Source organism: Pocillopora verrucosa, chromosome 2 (genome assembly GCF_036669915.1).
Source record: "Pocillopora verrucosa isolate sample1 chromosome 2, ASM3666991v2, whole genome shotgun sequence".
Lineage (NCBI taxonomy): Eukaryota > Metazoa > Cnidaria > Anthozoa > Scleractinia > Pocilloporidae > Pocillopora > Pocillopora verrucosa.
Window position 1 is genome coordinate 221,585 of NC_089313.1, and position 19,834 is coordinate 241,418.

The window sequence follows — 19,834 nt, forward strand, 5'->3', positions numbered from 1 at the left end:
GATCAGTTTGTCAAAACTCCAGTTACTTTCACTGGTTACTCTCACTAGTAAAGCATGCTACAACACATCCTCGTTCACATCCCTTGCTATGAAAACCACTTATTCAAAACTATATCTAAATCTTAGGTATTGCAACAAGTGTAAGAAACACAGATTAGCAGTGAAGAAACTTGATATCTGGAGTCTCCCCCCAATTTTGGTAAGAATTTAGTTCTGCTCTGATTCTTTTGTGCAGAAGTCCAAACTGGTGAGATTATTCTGATGTTGGTAATAAGCTTTTTAACTCGCTGAGGAAAAAAATCTACTTAATGCTTAAGTGTTTTTTTTCTAACTCTGGGACGAGGTGTACTTTTCTATTTATGTGCTGGAAGGCGTTGAAGTAGCTGATCCTAGCTGCATGTATCTTATAACTACTGTCCACTTGTGCCGTCTTCTTTTTGCTTTGTAGATTATTCACTTGAAGCGGTTTCAGTTCGTAAATGGCCACTGGGTAAAGTCTAATAAAGTTGTGCAGTTTCCCATGGAAGGTTTCGATCCTTCAGCCTTCCTGGCCAAGCGATTTTTTCGCCCAAATAGTGCAGGGAACTCAGAGTCAGGTGGAGTCACCACAGTAAATGTCAAGAGCAGCGAGGAACCTGAACCCGAGGAGGAGCCTGGAGACAAGAAAGAGGAAGCGTCCCGCAAGGGTAGCGAGGTGAGGCTATTTTGCACGCTTGTGTACTAGGTGGTTCTGGTGTCAGCATGGAAATGATATTCAGGTTACACTGAAAGAATTGCACTCAGTCTTGATCACATACTTTGTTTTGTTGATATGGTGTATTTAATGATATGACATAAAAAGTGATCCTAATCTTCCACCGACCATCTTTCATACTTATAACAACAACTTTGAAACAAATTTTGCATCTGGTAGTAAGGTGTGCACACGTTTCATAGCTGCTTACACTTTGAGGAGGGCTCTGAACTCTTTCCGTAGAATCTTACCCATATTTTATTGCATTAATATTCTTTCAGGTCATACACTTTACTTCCTTTTAAAAGTGACACAAACTTAACTAAGGATTACTAAATGAAGTATATCCCAACAGGAGTCGTCTTCCCAGAGTTCATCTGGTGAACTGAGTTCCAGTCAGGTGGAACTAAACCAGACCAGCAAACCTCCTTCGCGCCAGTCCTCTTGTATAAGCCTCAACTCAGCTAAAGTCCACCCTGAGGGGATGCTGGAAATGAAGCCTGTTGGCGATGCCACCGTAAATGCTACGATCTCTGACGTCACGGAGCTAAATTCTGTAGATGAACGTAGAAGTGAAAGTGGCAGCATGGCAGCGTTAAGGAGTGAAGGTTCACAGACAGAGACACCAACCTATCGTATTTATGCTATGTCGGTATGTCTTATTCATTCGTGAACTCTCAAGCCAGTCAGATAAATCAATATCAAAAATGTCCCTAAGTATTTGAATTAATTCTCCTGTTGGACCACTGTTTTATATTTCTTTGTCCCTCTTAACTGACTTTCGGCCTGGGTAGGTTCTTAGTATGTTCTGAAAAGTTTGGTTAATCTCATCCTGAACGTTCTTATAAAAAGGTTTCTTTTATTTAAAAAAAAAAGTGTTGAATCTGACCACATACAACATGAACAAATCAAGTGTATATCTTAAATATTTAATACGTTTATATGAGAAACCCATTGGTAGTACGTTTGGTACGTGTCAAACACGTCATATTGGTCTGGAACGCCTCTCGTGAACATTCAATATGCTTTGTAATCGTCAGTGTCACACTGGAGTACTGGGAGGAGGGCACTACATTTCATACGCGCACAACCCAAATAAAAGATGGTACTGCTACAACGACAGTAGTTGCAAGGTTAGTTCATATATAAATACTTGTGGGGGCGGGGTGGGTGGAGGAAGAAAAAAGAACAGAAAAAAGGAATAAGTCTAATAAGAAAACAGAAGTGGCGTGCGTAAAATTTTAGGATTTTTTGTTCTCTGCTTTCTGTTGCCTCAAAAGGTGGAAAGATATTTGAGAGTTTAAGAGGCACGCAAATGAAAAATTAGTGAACGTGTGTGAATTCAGAAAAATCGACTTCCTTGTTTTTACCATGACCAATGAGATAGTTATCTGTTTTTCCAGGAGTGTGACAGCACCAAGCTACAAAAAGACTCACCCTACATGCTGTTCTATCAGCAAGACGGCATGGACGAACGAGCGTTTCTTCCTAACTTCAGTGGCCAAACACCAGATTCTGCAAGTGACGACGAGGAATATGAAAACGACGTGAAAAAACTTTGCATCTTACAGTAAAACCCTAAAAAATATTCTGCACAGGAACAAAACTAATTTAAAGACAATTTTTCTATTGAAACTTTTATGGGATGAACTCTTACGCAAATGTAAATTATCAAAAATGCTGTAAATATATCGACATAGAAATTTTATTTTTAAATTCCCCTGGTATCACACAAATTATGAAAGGAATAATATTAGCGTACCCATTATTTGTTTGTGTGCTTTAAGCTCGTTGAATTACTTTTTTCGATGACATTCTTCTGTGTCAATGTGCGACATTAATTTTTTCCGGGAAGGGGGTCTGAGTATTATGGGAAATTGAATGAAAACTAATTGTTTTTTCCCATTTTGAATGTTCTTACGTAATCTACTTAAAGCCCTGTGTATTTTATAAAAATGCACAGAAGACTTGATTTAACCTTGATACGAATGAGAGCCGCTGTAGATTTCTTCATTAACTCTCAGTAAGGAGTTTAAAGAAAACCACGACTGCAACGAGAACGTAGCGAAACGAAAGGTTTAATGAGCAGAACAATAACTTTGACCCTGCGTCTTAAAACGTTATACATTTTCAAGTCCTTCTCTCCAAGGCAACAGCGTTAAATCGCCAAATTTTGCGCACTCTGAGAATGGGAACTCCGACAGTAAAGTATTCACGTTTTTCCTTTAAACTCAACCCTACATTCACATGCTATTCTGAATGGAAGGTCTGACGCCGTCGTAGAAGGCAAGCTACTCTCAAAATTCTCAGGAGAAATTAAATATTTATTTCAATCAACATTTTCCCAGGCCTTGCCGTTGTGACTTTCTAAACTCCCTTTTTCCAAGATCCGTCTTTATTAAGAGTGAAAGAAGACAGTGAGGTTTTCTTTTCAAAAGAATAAGAGATTGTGCGAAGCTCTAAATATACAAGGGGTCTTATCAAGTGTTGTGACACGACACCAAATTTCGTTTCATGCAAATAAACGTGAAAGTAATTTTTTGCTTAGATGGACAAACACGTGAAAGGGCAGAAAAACCAAAACGGAATGAGCACACTTAAGGGTGGAGAAGATAAACATTTATCTCAAATGATGGACTTAAAAAATTGGCTTATTTTGAAAAGTGCACAAACTGTTCTGAAACCCCTTCGAGATTGTGTTCCAGCAAAGAAGTTGAAACAATTCTCAAAACTAAGCAGTGCAGCAAAATAGACAAAAGAAAGAAAGATTATTCATAGCTAAGCTTAAAATGACTGTTTAGGTGGCTGTAAAGAAAGTTTTTGGGAATTTAGGTTTTAGGATTTTTAAAGATTTTTCTAATTAGCGTTGTAAAACTTTACTTAAGTAATCTTAATAGCCCATCTAAATAACGGGAAATTTTAAAAAGGGTACTGACGATGAAAAGTACTTAATGAGCAAACTGCTCAAAGAGCGAAAAAATTAAGTGATCAAGTCTTTAGCTTGAAGAATTTTGTTGTCAAAAGCCAGTTGAGGACATCAAAAGCTTCCATTTTTCTCTCTCTTTTTCAATTTTACGGCAAGTTTTAGTCAGTTACATTATTATCTAGTGCACTACGGTCAGTGTCTCTTGAAAGACTGGAGAGATTTTTAAAGTTGTCCAAAGCAGTCTGGGGACTCCAGAAATGCAGTCTATCCTACACTAAGGCTTAAATCCTGCGAGTTATCAGTGTTAAATTAAGCAGTTTGGCAGATGAAATTTTTCCTCCTTCTTTTCATAAACCTCCATAGTTTTCTGTTTACAATCTGTTTGAGATCTTTACATGCAAAATGTCGGTGTTTCCTGTTGATGAAGTTCATTATACCTCTCGTATGTTTGTAGGAGCAAACGTAATTAATTTAGTGCCTTAAGACAATAAAAGATGCTTCTGTAATTTTGCCGTTTGATTTTGTATTGATATGATTTGGGTTCACAAAATTCTTCCATCTACTTTTTGTCTCAACAACATTCAGCAGAGTAGGCTGATATCCTCTATTCAGGGAATGTTTTGAGGTACAGAATACTATAATAGAACAATTATTGATACTAAGCTTGGGAGCACAGCTTTTCAGGGCCCAGGTAACATTGGTCACTTTTGTACAGAAAATGAATTATCATTTCTATATTCACAACTACTTTCTCAGCCCTCAAACTCAGAGGCTGACTCAGACAATTGCATACAACACAGCATTTTGTACTCTCTACAAGACACGACAGATTGTTCTGGAAAAACCCCTCTTGGAACCTAATTAGTTGTTATATTGATCATAGGAACTCCAGGGTCATTCCCAGACCTTTTTTGGGGGGTATCTCGAACTTTTTAGTGCAGGCAGGAAAATTACTTTGGTGATGAGTACTGTAATTCATTACCAACATGAAACTTATTTCTCTTCCTGCAATTTTTAGCAGGTGGAGTCAAGAATCAATTGACAAACTACTAGGTAGGCAACACTAGGCTTTGAAAGTTTATTTTTGACAAATCCACAGTTGACAATAAATCCTCAACTTTTTCCATAGTTATACAAGAGACAAAAATATGCAACAGAAGCAATATGTACAAATCTACCATATTTCCTCTTCCAAAATATAACTTACTATTCACAGAAATTTCAAGGAAATTAGCTGAATTCAGTTGTGGCCAATATAATGTAAAGAGAATCAAAATGTAGAGAGAATGACAGTTTATTGAACTCTTCCTTAGTATGAGCATTTGTTTCTGAGTTGTAGCCTTAATTTAATGTATTATTTAAAGTTACCCTGACATGTAAGCATCATATTATAGAAATACTTCTCAAAACAACAATTGTTCTTTGAAATATCACAGTTTCCTAACTCAATTTTCAATACTATCATCTACAAAATCTTGCAAATAAACTCAAAATTTAAATATTGGGTGGAAAAGATGTTTCCTTTAATTGTACTACATATGGCAAAATAATACTCTGAACTGCTGATAAGAAAAAATGCTTTGATGTGATCACTTTTCAATTTAGCAGGTAATTAAGAGATTTACAATAATTTTTACAATCATTTGGCTGCTGATATAATTTATTTACAATTTGACTAACTCAATAATTTTTACATAAAATTGTTAAAGTAGTACTTTCCCAACATATAAAACTGTGGCAAAAAGAAGCTAAGCAAAATTCAAAGTCTGCATAAATTGATTTATATCTTTATTACACTTACATACTGAATAAATTAATTAAGTACAAAGTTCCCTGTGGATAACCTCAGGAAAGCAATTGAGAAATTTCAAGCAATAAAACGGTTCAATTATAAAAGAGCCTATAGATAATAAATTTACCAAACTCTGGATTGTAGAGATTTTAGTGAACTTTTTGATATTGTTCCATGTGTTTGTGCATAACTTTCAAAAGGGGATCGACTCAGATTTGGATTGGGGACAGGTTTCCTGGCTGGTCTGTGTATTGCTTTAGCTGAAGGAGGTCTTTGAGCTGGAACCTAAGAACCAAACAAGGAGGTTACTTATGAAATTCAAGTTACACATATATAGTAGGTTAAAGGACCATTAGAGAGTGCAACAAGATCAAGTTCCTATCCATACCAATATGGGTAACTAATGAGGAAGAAGACTGGAAAACTAATATATATCGCAAATTAAAAAATAAGAGGTAAAAATGAAAACAAGCAAATAAAACAGAAAGAAGGGAATAGCCTCATTCTTACAACAACTCCTGCTTTGATTAATCTAACCCTTCAACTCACTCAATGAATGAACAGATGGGACTACATTATCTTCAAGTGAACTAGTGATACAAGTAAAATACTTTATACAGGACACTGTGTTAAATAGAAAAACATGTTCTCAAGACTAGCATGCAAGGTAATTAGATTTGAGAATAAGGAGTTAGATCAGTTGAAAACTTACGAGGCGAGCACTTGTCACTTGTAGAAGTTTGTCAGCACTATTACTACGTGTGATTATGGTGTTCTTGGGCTTCACTTGTGCAGATATGGGCCTTGCACGTCCTGCTGGGTTTTGCCTCGGTGGGGACATAACCTGTAAGGACAGGAAACAAATCTTCTGTGATTTGAAGGTATACAACATAATAATTAAGAGAGACGAAGGTTGTGGAAAGAGTAAAAGCTGACTAGACAACTGAACTGTGCTTACACTGTCATTTTCTAAGCTGTGCCTTCTCACCATGCTCTTTCCAGCAGAAGGTGATCTTTGGTGCTGTATCTTGGTAGTTCTTCCAAAAGCTACAGTCACTCCCTCACTCCTATGAACAGGTGATTTGACTGGTGAGCTGTGTGTGGGTTGGTGTGCTTGAGTGATGCTTGAAGTATGAGTGTAGTTTTCAACTTGTTTGAGGGGCTGAGACTCCCTCTCCTGCTGCCTTGCTTGCTCAGCAGCCTGTGCATGTTTCTGCTTCTGATCCTGAAGAAAAATCTCCCTTCTTTTTCTTCTGATGGTGGTTTTCTTCTGAATGATACTCTGCCAAAAAAACAATAGAGAGGTTAATAATGAGTATACTATCTAAGATGTGTCACAAAATTTACCACAAAAAATTTCAACTGAAAAGTCCAAAGCTATTAAAATAACTACAGTCACTTTTTAAACAATCCCGCCTCAAAACTAGACTCTTTAGACTCTTTCTCTGAAATTAAGCCTCAAACCAACCTCATAAAGTTTAACACGATACTCCTCCACGCTTAACTGAACATCGTCATTCAGGGCAGGAATCACATCATAGTCCATTGATGGTTCTTCTTCAGGGTTATGAAATCTTGCTACATATGGATGACTTAAAGCCTGCTCTGCTGTCAGTCGCTTGTCAGGGTTAAACTGAAGTAGTTTTTTCAACAGATCAATTCCATCTGGTGGTGCATTTGGAAGAATTTCTTCAAGACTTTTCTTAGGTTTGCAGGTCATTCTGTCTAACACTGATGAACTGTATTGTGACTTGATGCTGTCAATATCTATGATACACAGAAGAAAGATCATGTTAATACAGCTGTAACAGCAAGTAATTTTCAGAAGAAAATGACAAAAAATTAATTTCCTCCTTAGCAAAGGAGTTAAAACCATGGGTGTAACATTAGCTAACACTGACAACAAACTGCAATTTCACACTATCGCAGAAATGAGAGATTTTGCCAACAGCAACATTACCTTGTCTAGATGGTGTGGGGATTATTGTCATAATTTTCTCTATTTGATCTAAAGTTGATGTTCCTGGAAATATTGGTTTCCCTGCAACCATAGTACAATTGTTAAGAAAAAAATGCAAAATACAGTATGGGTAAAGATGATTTCTTCTTCAGTTTTTACAAAAACAAATACAAGTTAGAATTTCCCTCTACTCCAATTGGGTGGTTCAGATACTCTTAACTGAATGGAAGCCAAGCCTTAAACTGAATTACCAGTATTTCACATACAGTTGACTGACTGTGATAATTTGAATGCCACACTAAAGCTTTTGGATTATGAACGAAGAAAAAAATTCAGCTGAAAAAATGACAATGAGAGGAGAGAGGTGAGCATCAAGTAAGTTCTTCAAGTGACAGATTTTGAACTTACCTAAAAGCATCTCTCCTAAAATACATCCTAGAGACCACATATCTACACCCTTTGTATACCTGAGAGGAAGAAATGATAAAATAATTTTTACAATGATTGTAGTTAACACTATGTCAGACAGGTTTAGAAATATGAAGTTAAAGCTCTTGAACTTTTTAAAGATGAAGAGATTCTCTTGCTTTACCTTGGTGATGCTAGCAGAATTTCAGGAGCTCTGTACCAGCGTGTTGCCACATAATCTGTTAAACTTGGATCACCAGCTTCTTGCGTCATACTGGTAACTGATCTAGCTAGACCAAAGTCACACATCTGCAACGTGCAAATTAATCAATCAGGTAAATAGAAATACTATGAATCCTGCCTAAAATGAGTATTTTTCATCCTTGCTATTTTCATTCAATGAACCTGGCATGTTACAGTAAAATATTCTTTGAGTATATAAACACAATAAAACAACAACAGCACTACATCTGTATATTAGAATGAATGTGAATGAATGTGCTAAAGAAGGAGTACATCATCAATAATAGTTTATTCCTACCATTCTAGCTGGAAATCTTGCAACATTTGATAAAAATTTATGACTTACCTTAACAAAACACTCTGAATCCAGGAGGACATTACTTGGCTGAAAGAAAATTAAGAATACCTTGTAAACTTGCTTTTCGACTCATTTGCCAAGCCTTTTTAAACAAATCCTGAGATAATTTTAATCCCATCAACTTCCACAGTCTGATTAAAGTTTCTCTCTTCTAGCTGCCATACATCTCCATACATATATATATATATGAAGAGAATTTGGTATTCCATCAACAACCTCTCCCTACTATAATCCCTATTTGCTGGATGATGAATTACATTTTGAAAAGTTACATGTTATACTATAATTTTTCGGCATACTTTCCATTGCATGTTAAGCCAAAAAAATCTTTTGAATACCACTCAGCTTTGCAGAACAAATATGAAAATTAGGAAGATGTACTATGAATTATTATCATACCTTTTGATCTCTGTGTATGACATTTCCTGAGTGTAGGTACATAACTGCCCTAAATATCTGCAGCACAAATAATCACAATATTACAAACCATATATCCAATATACTGCCGATAAAATGGAAGGGTTCTCCCTCCTGATGTCACAGAAGGAACTAATTACCATTAAAGGGGCGAATAATACCACCATCTAAAACATTCCAAAGATGTTACAACTTGCCAAGAACAGAATAAAACATGATCAGCAATCCATAAATTCTTACATGTGAAGGCACATTTGTTCATCTTAAAAATGACTAGTACATTATGATAAATATAATGTCCACTGATGTTAAACAGCTCCTCATATAATGAGATGATAATTTCCAACTATACATCAAGATTTTAAATTTAACCTTCAAGATGATTTTCAAAGTTTTGTGAGTACAAAATAATGTTTGTATCCAGAGAATGAAAGCACAAAAAATTCAGAGTAGATTTTAAAATGAGAATTTTGTCTTATGACCATTGAACAATACAGAAAACTCTCAAACAATATTGATCATTGGCGAGAAAAGCACATCACGCTTGATGCCTTCCTTTGACAATAAATTAAGTTAATTAAAAGCTTCTGGGAAAAGTTCTTCAAAGATCTTCAGCCATTTAGAGCACTTAGATTTATGCAAGAGTTCTACTCTTCAAAATAATTGCCATAATGGTCTTCAATAAATGTATGAGGCAAGGTAATAAACCCAACTCTGACAGGTACAATTTCCCGCTTAATATTAAGAATTGAAATGCATAGAAATTTAAATGATACAATATTATGATTCCTCAGTGTCTTCTTCAGGAGAAGTTACCACTGTTTTCCACCTGTAATCAACTTTATACTAATTTATTAAACTGAAGTACCTTACCTGATACATAATATATCTTTTGTGTATATCTTTAAGAATGTTTCCTTTCTTTATTACATTATGAAGATCAGTATCTGTCAGTAAAATCAAAAGTGTAAAAAACACAGCTAATTCCTAATTTTGATATAAATGTGTTAACTATTTCAACTGATGATGTAAATCACTGGTCAAAATTCCTACATCCTTTCATAGTTGTAAGTGATGTACCATAAGGCTTACAGGTGCTAACACTAGGATTTGACCACAAAGCTGTGAAATGGAATGCAAAAATGACAATTTGAAAAGCTATTAGGGACTAAAATAGAGAAAAAGGTTACAAATGGTTCTGTCTTTAGGATCGTTCATCATACAAGTATTTCATGTCCATGCACTTAAAAATCATAATAATAGATGAAGAAAATTTGCAATCCAAATCGAACTGTGCTTAAAAGTTTGACAACTGAAAGAAAGTTCATAAACTTGTATTACCCTTGCTCTTTAGGTGGAGTACTCTTAAAACTTAGAGAAATTAATGCTAAAATTACTGACTTGCAAGCTGAAAATAGATCTAGTCCAATCACACTTGTGCACTGAATCACTCGTGCAGCCACAAGTTCTTGTACAATTTCCAAAGGGATGAGTTAATCCAAACCCCTTAAGAATTATGAATATTAAACGTTCAAATCACAATACACAAGTTCTAGAAATATGAATAAATAACACACCAAAATACATAATATTGAAAATGTCAGAAACCAGACATTCCCTCAAAATACCATATTGTTGATTTGCTTTTCTTCTTTATCTGTCACGAATTCAAGAGCATAATGAATTGCACGGATTACCGAATGTTATGATTAATAAAAAAGCACGATGCTTCATCGTTGGTGAACAAATTTCATTCTTTTCACGTAGAAAGTTGAGTATTATTTAGTGTTAGGCCATAGAATTACACTAGCTTCCTCGAATATCGGCTCTGAAACTAAGATACTCGGCATGCTCACCTAAACTAAGAGAACTAGAGCGAAGGAAATGACTCAATATAATCGAAGGAGGCCGAACATGCAAATTACCAAAACACGATAGGAAACAGACGCGATCCCATTTTAGCATAAGCTAAACGAGTCGGCTATTGGCCCTGGACGAAATGTCTGATTTTAAGCAATATGAACTGGAATATTCCAAGGCTCAACTTAATGTCGGTTCATAAAAATCATGTATGTATCACAAAATCATAGTTTCAACTAAAACCCTAAAGTTGAATGAACAAATTCTATGATTGGGATTCAAAACTCACAATTAATTCAAAAATTAACTTACCCATATATTCAAAAACCAGGTAGATGTCTTTATCATTATCTGCTTTTATTACGTTTAGCAGTTTGATGATGTTGTCGTGATCTCCAAATTCCTGGAATAAACACAGGACACGGAAATCAACATTTCGCGCAGAAAATGAAAGACAGCGGTACAAAAATATAACTTCCTCTACGAAAAATTTTCACTAGTTATTTAAATTACATACCTGAAGAAAACAAATCTCACGAAAGGTTCTCTGTAATACAAAGTATAACACAATGATGAGTAATAATTACAATTCCGTAATTTCGAGTGGTTCATACAGGAGAGTACTCTTCTTTACAGATCCAAATATTTCATAGAAATAGCGTCCAAAGTACATCACGCGGCAAAATTTATGTACAACACATACCTGAGCGTCAGTTTGGTTTCTAAAAGCGTCAAAAATCTTTTTGACGGCAACGACTTCTCCCGTTCGTCGATCGATAGCTTTCCAGACGATTCCATAAGCCTAAAAACATCGTGAAACTTAGTAAGAGCGAACACGCCGGCAAATCAATAACTTGCGGTGAAACATGGCGCGCATTGCGCAAAATCTCAACGATAAAAGCCAGTTACTTACTCCTTTTCCCAAACGTTTCTTGATTTCATATTTCTTCGTTATGTGCGTATCTATTTCAGCACTCATGATTCAAAACTTCGTCACGGAGAACAGAGGAACCCACGATGAATTTCGCTCAACTATGAAACAATACCAAGCTTGCATTGTGGTTTAAAACAGAACTCAATCGATTCTTTGTTCTGATTGGTTTTCGTAAATGGTTTACGATAAATAGTTGCTATGGCACCCATTGGAGACCGTACTGATGTCATGTCATCTATTTTAGACTCATTTCATCGTTATGTAATTTGTACATCGCAGGACTGTCAGCCATCCTGTGTGCCCCAATATTTCCCGTGTGAATAACGCGTAGAATGCCGAGTAAGAATTTAATTAGAGGTATCCTTTTAGGGTGATGACGCAGTTTTTACGGAAAATGCGTAGATTCACTTCAGCTTACCAGCCCGTGACAAACCCGACATCACAAAATTGAGAATATTGATCGATCTAAAGGTTATCAGAAGTGTTCAATAGAGCAAAACCAAAACATTTTTAAATTATGTATTTTGTGATATCAGCTGCAATAAGGCGTACCAAATCTTGATTCATGTTTTAGTTGCAGAATTCTATTTCAGAGCAACAAAAAGGAACCATTAGGTTTCTTTCTGTGTTCAATTTTAGAACACGATCCTCGTTTAGAATGACCGTTTAGTGAATAGCTTTACACGGGGTGATCACATGTCAGCATGGCGATCATTAAAGCTCTATGTCGTTCACGTGCATAGAAGGCATGATCAAGCTTTCATCTCTCTGACTCTCCCTAAAATGTGTTCGTGAACTTTTTGTGGTAAGCATCTAAATCTACGCAACTGAAGTATTCCAATAGCGAGAATTCTACTCTCAGTTTATGACGTCATAGACCTCCTACTTTATGTTGTTACTAATTGAATTTATTTTCAATTCGGGAAAATGTTCCTCCCTGAACAGAAGATTCCTGCTACGGATAATACTTCTTTGTTCATTACATGGAAAAAAGATCGCCGAGTTCGGCGGCTAAATTGAATTTAACCAAGAAACTTTTGTGCAAATATGTTATGAGCTATGAACAACTCTATATCTGCCTCAGTTATCTTAATGAATATATAGAAAAGGCCACCACGGGTACCTTTAAATTGAATTTTTCCACAAGTCACGGGACACGTATAAGATCCTCTAACAAGAAACATTCACAGCTAACTTGTGTGACATAAAAGAATCTCAGTTACTTAAGTTCATGAAAAAAACAGCAAGTGGAAAATGGAACTGTCAGTGGCATGGTCAGTATCTTATGCACCATACCAGTCAATAGTGATGTGTTATTCAGCAAATACCAGTTGCTGACTTCCTTCTACCATCTGATTTGACCATCTTTAATTCAGTGAAATGTGAAAGAACGAATGAAATTCAGTCACCAAATTCTTTCAATGCGTTCTTCCTTTGTGAGCGAATAATCTTGATACCGCTTTGCTAAAGAGTACTTATCTTATTTATATCATCAGTACTTGGGACTCGAGAAATTTAGCGAAGGTACCAAAATTTGTCTATCAATATCAAAGTATACTGTATTATTACCGGTTACGAGCCCGCCGATCATCTGGGCTCCGGTGGTTAGACTACCTTGATTTGAGGCGCCTACAGTACCAATTAGCTGCTTTCCTGTCTGGTACATAAGCGCAAAACGCGAGTAACTTCGCGAAGGACTAGTTACGAGTGCGAAGAGCTTGGGATCTTCTGCAGGAGGAAGGAAGGAGACGCGTTTTCCTCCTTCTTAGTGCGCCTTTTATTAGCCTACGTGTAGCCATACCCTCCCCCCAAAAGTGAAACGGTAGCGATGCCTCGCCACCGTTTCACCTTGGCGGGGGAAGGGTACGGCTACACGTAGGCTAGCCTGTTATGTATATATAAAAATATATATGTATGAATTCTTTTTCTTTCAATTGTTCAATCTTTTTTCAACTCATCTTGGGGTTAAAAGCAGAAACAGCTCGCAAGCCGCTTCATGGTAAAGCTTCGAAAGTGTGGGCTATTAAGCTCGCCAGGTACAACAAAATATCTTTTATTTGCCCCTTCTAAGTTATTTGATGTCTTATCTATAACCCGACATTAGATTCACATTCTCTTCCATCAATACAAAAAAACTCTACCAAAGTATAATCTGCGCTATTTTCAGGGCAAAATGTAGAAGTTCTCGGACCATCACTGGAAAAAGGTATACACATTTAGCTGATACGCTGTTTTAGCTGTACGATTGTTGAGCAATTCAATACTTTATGTGAATATATTTCGAAGTAAAAACACAAAACCTCAAACAACAACGACAAAACAGGATCGTTTTGAAGTTTACTACATGAGGAAAACCGTTCAACACTCTGGCTAAGTTTTTGTAAGATACTGCAAACAGTCACTGATAGTTTATGAAAAAAAAGAGCCAACTAAGTCAATTTCTCCCATAAGGGAGATGAACTTCATGGCCCATGACTGCTTATTCCATGAAGTCGGGACACTCCTTGGAGAGAATTCTTTTCATGCCTTCAAAATGAGCATCGCAATATTTTTGTCTTATTCCTGGTCCGTCAATTTGTTCATATGCAAACTTGGCTACTTCGTCCGGTATTTCAAACAATTCTTGTCCAGTCGACATTGCCAGGACCTAAGGAAAGAAAGAAACTCTTGTTAAAGTTTCCATCAATGTCTCGGAAAGGTTCCTTTTACTTTAGCTTGGTGCGCACAAATTTGATGAGGCCGTCACCCAACGAATGCGTTGTGCTCACCTACAAAATTTATTACTCTATGTTGCTAAAAGTTTCCCTTACTTAGGGGTGACTTCCGAAGTTTAATTAATCATAGCTTGTTGTCATAGATTTTAGTTCATTAAAGAATTAGAACGCTATTGTCTCGGACCTCGCACTGTGAATAGGCAGACTGATTCAAATAATATTTGGAAATTCATCACCTGTATAGTCCTCATGTCCTTGCACATATGGTGCCAGCGAGAGAATAAATCATGGATCCCTACTTTTGTAATAGCAGGAATAATTCATAATAATTCGGCAAATCTAACCTGGTTCATGCAGGCACGCTCTAGATAATAAGTATGATCCATAGCTCTTGCAGCATTAGGTGCCACCACTAGTACCCCGTGATTACACATAAACAGTACCGACTTGTCCCCAAGCTGTTTTGCTGTGCGCATGCCCTCTTCCTCATCTACACTTGGCCCACTGTACACTCGATCGTAAGCAATTTGGTTGTAAAACATACAGGCGTTTTGACTGTGCATTCCAAGCTCGGGATTTTTTAAGGTTCCTAAAAAGAAGCAAAAATCATCGGCTAAAACGATTAAAATACGATCAAGCAAAATTTCGACTACGCGGGGGAATCCTCGTCCCAACGATATTACGAAAAATCGATGACAATTTGGAAAGATACCTAAAGCCGTGCAGTATGGTGGATGTACGTGGAAGGCACAAACAGCATCTGGTCGAGCTCTATGAACTCCCATGTGAATTGTAGAGGCAGCTATGTCTGCTTCACCTTCTCCCTCGACCACTTCACGATTCACATTTAAGCCAACAAATGAAGAGGCTTTAACCTTTAAAACAAACAACTATGAATCAGAATAAAAAATACCATTGTCACAATTAGCGTGGCACTAAGCCGATCCCGAGATATCTCAATCTCCCAGGCCGATTTTGCCTTAGCCTTAAACTCGTCTGAACACAGAATGTGCTTCTAAATTTTATTATAGGGGCACTCCTGGTATGCGTGTATCGTATAGCTCCTTCAGAACAGTATGCCAAAGGCAGGAGTGCAATGAAGAAGATCCTTCATTCATAAAGGATAGTAAAAGATTAGATACCTCGCTCCAGTGCAGTCCATATGGGATGACTAACATCACCTCACCGTCTCCATTTGCCGCAGGAGCCATCATACTCAAATGGTTACACACCCCTTCATGTAAGTTGTACTTCTCTAAGATGCGATAAGAAGCTGCTAGATCAACTCGGCGTCGCCAATTTTCGGCTTGGGCTTCTTCACCTAGGAGAGTTTTAGAGGTTGTACTACTCAGCCTGCATGCTGGGATAGCAGTTCTCGGAAGGCGGCTGAATTCAGCGTTCAACTGATGAAGGAAGCGCCAAGGCTTAGGAAGAAATCGCAACCCAGCTGCCATATTCCGTGTTTCTATTCAAGCTTTAAATAAAACAAACAAGATTTATTGTCATACCTCCCAACCCAATTAAAGGACTTTTACCGATTGGAGGAGAAGGGCACTAAAGGTTTCGGGGAAACAAAACTCGCTGTTTCCCTTGAGGCCAGTTATTAAATGCTAGGTTATAAGACTTGTCGAAGTGTAACAAGGTTCAAGTTTTCCGTGGCTTTACCAATCCAAAAAAATACAAGTAGTTGACTCATCAGAACGTGCATATATTATCTTAATTCTTTTCTGTCAACAGAATTATAAATAAATAAAGGGAACAACAACAACAAAACACAAAGCCAAACAAAAAAAAATTGTTTCAATACAATAACCATATGTAAGCAGAAAGAGGCAGTCCATTCTACTTACAGACCACACAGTCACAAAGGTGTAGTTTCGCGCTTTGCGAAAGACATTTTGGCCAATCAAATCACTACTACAAAATCACGTGAAAATGGGAGGAATTTGAAACACGCGATCAAGCCCTTTACATTTGTCAGTTGGATCGTACGTTGGTTGTACCATTTATGAGACTTGGAGGAACTAGAAGCTAGCTGTTGTTCGTTTACCGGAAAGACTCTGTTTTTTGTTATCGTGTTGAAGAAGCGCAGTTTTACTTGAAGTAATAGCATCACATTTAAAAAAGTTACCGCCAGTTCAATTTGAATCTGTGAAATGGCGTCTGTGGTATCTCAAGGTGAGCCAGAGTTTCTAAGATCTTTAAATGTGGAAGAATGTTGTAATCGGTTATCGGTGGGCTTTATGTTCTGTTCCATACTCTTAATTCATTTATGTTATTCTGCGAACAAGCAGGCAATTGCACTGGGACCAGCGTAGCTTTCGAAGTCATGTTGAGTCCCAAAGTGGAGAATGCAAGGAAGCCGCGATTAACTCCATTGAAAGGAAAAGAAAGTTTTAACATACAGCTGCTGGTAGAAAAGCAGCTAGCAGCCGAAAAACGAAGAAAGGTTAGAGTTCCTTAAGATTACCTATTTTAGAGGAAAAAACCCAGGTACCAGTAGAAATTAAAGTAATACGCTTATTTCAGCTTTCATCCATCTGCTCTCACCGGAATTGTTCATGATCAGTTGGCAAACATTGAAAATTTTTAAATAAAAAGGACATATTTCTAACATATTTACAACACTGAAGGGTTGAACGACGGGTTGAAGTGTTTTTTTTTTTCGGATTTTAACAAGATTACATCACTCTTTAATTAATTTAGGTTCATCTGTAGTTATTTATGTACTGCTTAGCTCCTACAACCAAATTAAGTTATGTTAAGTTATAAAAGGGACCTCTTTTTATCTGCCAAAAAAATTTAAAGAACTCAAATGATTTTGCATGTAATAGAAGGTTGTGAGGCAACTTAAAAGCCACATTCAGCATGACATCTGTTTATCTCATCTCTACAACAGAGTATTGAAGGTGAAGTTTTGGCCAAAGCTGCTAGCAGAAGTGAACATGTTGTTCAAGTTCAGCAGAATAAACTGTTGACAGTTGCAGAGAAAAGTAGAATGGCAGAAGAAAAGCTCAAACAAAAGATGTGTACACATTCTGAAAACAAGGAAGCCCAGATTAAGGCATTGTACAGCCGCCTTCACGCAAAAGAACAACACATCAAAGAAGTGCAAGCAAACCTGCGAGAGATCATTGCATCATTTTCTAAAAAAGCAGAAGAGAAGATTCAACAAAAAGAAGCAGTAAGCAAGGAAAACCTTGAGTTACACCGCAAAGCTCAGATGGAACGTTGGCAAGCTCATGAAAAGCGCATTCAAGAAGTGTTGGCTTCTTTACAAGAGAGTATTGAGAAGCAATCCAAAACAGCTGAGGTTAACTTGCAGCAGAAGATGGAAACAACTACAGAGAAGCGAGAAGCTTTGATCCGCTCACTGCAGGAGAGACTGCAGTTTAAGTCTCAGAAGATTGAGCTAGCACGGCAACTTGTAGATGCTCTTGTTCAGGAACAAAGCAAAGTTTGCAAACAGAAGTTACAGCAGAAACTGGAACAATCAGAGGAGAAACGCAATGCACTGCTCAGAGCTTTACAAGAAAGATTGGAGGCACATGACAAGCATGTAGAGGAGGTTTACCAACAAATTAAGACACAGAGAGCTGAGAAAGCTCAGGGTTGATAAACAGAGATTGAGTCATGACCATCACCTGTTGCACAAACTCTATCTAATATCCTTCCCTGAAAACATGGTTACAAGGCTGTAGTTTTCAAAAGTTTTTCATATGTTGTCTTGTTAAATTTGAAACTTCGCTTGAAACTTAATGATAATAGTTAATGAAAACAAACTTTAAATATTGTTGTATATTGTTGTGTTTATCAATAAGGATTTCCATCCAAGGATTCAAATGTTGCAATTAAAGTAAATTAGTTTGGGAATAAATTTTGAACATTTCTCCATAAATTGGTTGTAAACTATTGAGACATTCTTTGGCGGTCTCTTGCAAGAGCTGGTTGATCTTTCAAAATTGAGAGATTTTTGGTTATTCAAACATGATTTTGCTAAGAAAGAATTGTTTCTTGAACTCATAATATTGACAAAATATTGCCTAACCCATTTATATTGGTAATCACATGATTTTGAGTACAATTTGGAATAAATAAGCATGAGTAAATTTTCACGAATACTAACAAAATTGCATGAGCCCATAGGGCGAATGCAATTTGTGGTCTTTGAAAAACTTTACTTGTGCTTATTTCTTCCAAATTACGCTCAAAATCATGCGATTACATAATAATATACATGAAAAAATACAAGATAGCTTATCATAATTATGCAGATGCAAAGCGCATGCATCAAGTGCATTAAACCTCTTCTGCATTGAATTACCTGATAACTGCATTTATCTTAATCAGAACTGAGTAATTTTTTCATGTATCCTATTAGAAATCATAAATAACTCTCTCCTTTTCACTGAAAAGTTCTTCTCCATAGAAGTATATTTATCAAACAAGAAAACATATAACTGGTTGCATGCCTCTGAAAGTAGGAGGCTAGAAAGGAGGAGTTGTATAGCTTTTTCACAGATGTTCCTTTTGCTCTATTGTGGCTTTTATTTCATTCCCACTTTGGACAGTGACCTTAGAGAAAACGATACTCTACTCCTTCTGTGTATCACTGTTTGCTGATTATCTCGTATGGATTTCCATTCAATTAAAGAAGTCTTTTTCTGAGAGGGAGTGACCTAAGGAACTTAAAAGGACAATGAATCTAGATAGTAACCATGTAGACTAAAAGAAATGCACTGAGTATCATCAGTAGCGATGCTGAACTGTTGTTTTACACCTATCTCAGAAATATCTTTTGGAAACAGAGAAGTTCACATCCATCCAACGTTAGGCAGCACCACATCTCTAGTTTTTGCTGAATGTGATAATTCCTATTAAACCTTAACTACCTTGCAATTAAAAAGCTACAGCAGTAGTAAAAAGAAGTAAACTATGGTATGTGCTCATGATCCAAGACAGGTAAAGTCATTTTTCTTATTCATTTACTTTTTAGTCAGAGACCCGAGGCTCACTTTGAGGGTGAAGTAAGAAGCGCAGGTTGACCAAAGTAAATCCCTGAAGAAGGTCATTTACACGCACGACTTGACCTTGCTCCAAAGAGACTGGTTCTCAGTCGTTTAGGATGATTATAATGACCAATATTCCCTGTTCCTGCAGGGTTGAACTAAAAAAAATTAACAAGTAGACTCTGTGTCGCTGTGCATTTCAAAGCCTCCTTTGCAGTCGCTCTTGGAACCGTCAAGCACTCATAAAATTAAATGTGGCAAGAACCATAAGAGGCGCACGAAGTGCAACCGAGTTTGTCACTGATGTCCTTAAATTGTTCAGGCTCCATGTTTAACCGTAACGTGCATTCATTTATAAAAGACTCATTGTCTGATAGTGCAGCAAAAACTTACTTTGCAAGGTTGTTTTCACGTGGGAAAAGTTGAGATGCTCAATCCGATCCCGTCCACTGAAAGAACACCCTTAATGACGTCACATGA

The 19,834-nt window shown here is 36.9% G+C and overlaps 4 protein-coding genes across 5 annotated transcripts in view; 2 read left to right on the top strand and 2 right to left on the bottom strand.

Moving 5' to 3' along the window:
* The window catches only part of LOC131782472 (ubiquitin carboxyl-terminal hydrolase 32), a 22,734-nt gene extending 19,664 nt beyond the window's left edge, over positions 1-3,070 (top strand). Inside the window, exons 28-32 of the mRNA XM_059099202.2 lie at positions 127-199; positions 449-694; positions 1,089-1,385; positions 1,774-1,866; positions 2,137-3,070. Of these exons, the coding sequence (XP_058955185.2) occupies positions 127-199; positions 449-694; positions 1,089-1,385; positions 1,774-1,866; positions 2,137-2,307 (880 nt within the window). The 3' untranslated portion in view covers positions 2,308-3,070. The remainder of the gene's footprint in view (positions 1-126; positions 200-448; positions 695-1,088; positions 1,386-1,773; positions 1,867-2,136) is intronic.
* Positions 3,071-4,723: 1,653 nt separating this feature from the next.
* Positions 4,724-11,920, bottom strand: LOC131782536 (extracellular signal-regulated kinase 2). Its single transcript, XM_059099276.2, has 14 exons — positions 11,611-11,920; positions 11,401-11,499; positions 11,215-11,244; positions 11,010-11,100; positions 9,711-9,784; positions 8,820-8,876; positions 8,409-8,447; positions 8,004-8,128; positions 7,820-7,878; positions 7,412-7,492; positions 6,920-7,218; positions 6,410-6,733; positions 6,164-6,295; positions 4,724-5,736 (listed from the first exon to the last, which is right to left on the bottom strand). Exons 1-14 carry the CDS (start codon positions 11,674-11,676, stop codon positions 5,575-5,577), a joined length of 1,638 nt encoding a protein of 545 aa, XP_058955259.1. The 5' UTR covers positions 11,677-11,920; the 3' UTR covers positions 4,724-5,574.
* Positions 11,921-13,668: 1,748 nt separating this feature from the next.
* On the bottom strand, positions 13,669-19,831 carry LOC131782530 (putative aldolase class 2 protein CC_1201). The gene is made up of 5 exons (XM_059099269.2): positions 19,748-19,831; positions 15,488-15,819; positions 15,058-15,220; positions 14,690-14,934; positions 13,669-14,278 (listed from the first exon to the last, which is right to left on the bottom strand). Exons 2-5 carry the CDS (start codon positions 15,797-15,799, stop codon positions 14,111-14,113), a joined length of 888 nt encoding a protein of 295 aa, XP_058955252.2. The 5' UTR covers positions 15,800-15,819; positions 19,748-19,831; the 3' UTR covers positions 13,669-14,110.
* Positions 16,351-18,287, top strand: LOC131782531 (calponin homology domain-containing protein DDB_G0272472). 2 transcript variants are annotated; one of them, XM_059099270.2, is made up of 3 exons: positions 16,351-16,523; positions 16,637-16,794; positions 17,245-18,287. In XM_059099270.2, the coding sequence occupies exons 1-3, from the start codon at positions 16,502-16,504 to the stop codon at positions 17,959-17,961; spliced, it is 897 nt and encodes a 298-aa protein (XP_058955253.1). In that variant the 5' UTR covers positions 16,351-16,501; the 3' UTR covers positions 17,962-18,287. The 2 variants fall into 2 exon arrangements, with proteins under 2 accessions (XP_058955253.1, XP_066018550.1); XM_066162453.1 differs by having other exon boundaries at positions 16,640-16,794; positions 17,245-18,285.
* Positions 19,832-19,834: the final 3 nt, after the last annotated feature.

Bases quoted from the DNA above. Each gene is read 5' to 3' on its own strand.
- LOC131782530 (XM_059099269.2), bottom strand. From the start codon at position 15,799: ATGGCAGCTGGGTTGCGATTTCTTCCTAAGCCTTGGCGCTTCCTTCAT. The intron at 15,221-15,487 runs GTATCTAATCTT...TTTGTTTTAAAG, and splicing joins ATGGACTGCACTGGAGCGAG to GTTAAAGCCTCTTCATTTGT. The intron at 14,279-14,689 runs GTTAGATTTGCC...TTCTTTCCTTAG, and splicing joins AGCGTGCCTGCATGAACCAG to GTCCTGGCAATGTCGACTGG.
- LOC131782536 (XM_059099276.2), bottom strand. From the start codon at position 11,676: ATGAGTGCTGAAATAGATACGCACATAACGAAGAAATATGAAATCAAG. The intron at 11,500-11,610 runs GTAAGTAACTGG...CGATGTTTTTAG, and splicing joins AGAAACGTTTGGGAAAAGGA to GCTTATGGAATCGTCTGGAA. The intron at 11,101-11,214 runs GTATGTAATTTA...TGTTTATTCCAG, and splicing joins GTGAGATTTGTTTTCTTCAG to GAATTTGGAGATCACGACAA.
- LOC131782531 (XM_059099270.2), top strand. From the start codon at position 16,502: ATGGCGTCTGTGGTATCTCAAG. The intron at 16,524-16,636 runs GTGAGCCAGAGT...TCTGCGAACAAG, and splicing joins GGCGTCTGTGGTATCTCAAG to CAGGCAATTGCACTGGGACC. The intron at 16,795-17,244 runs GTTAGAGTTCCT...TCTCTACAACAG, and splicing joins CAGCCGAAAAACGAAGAAAG to AGTATTGAAGGTGAAGTTTT.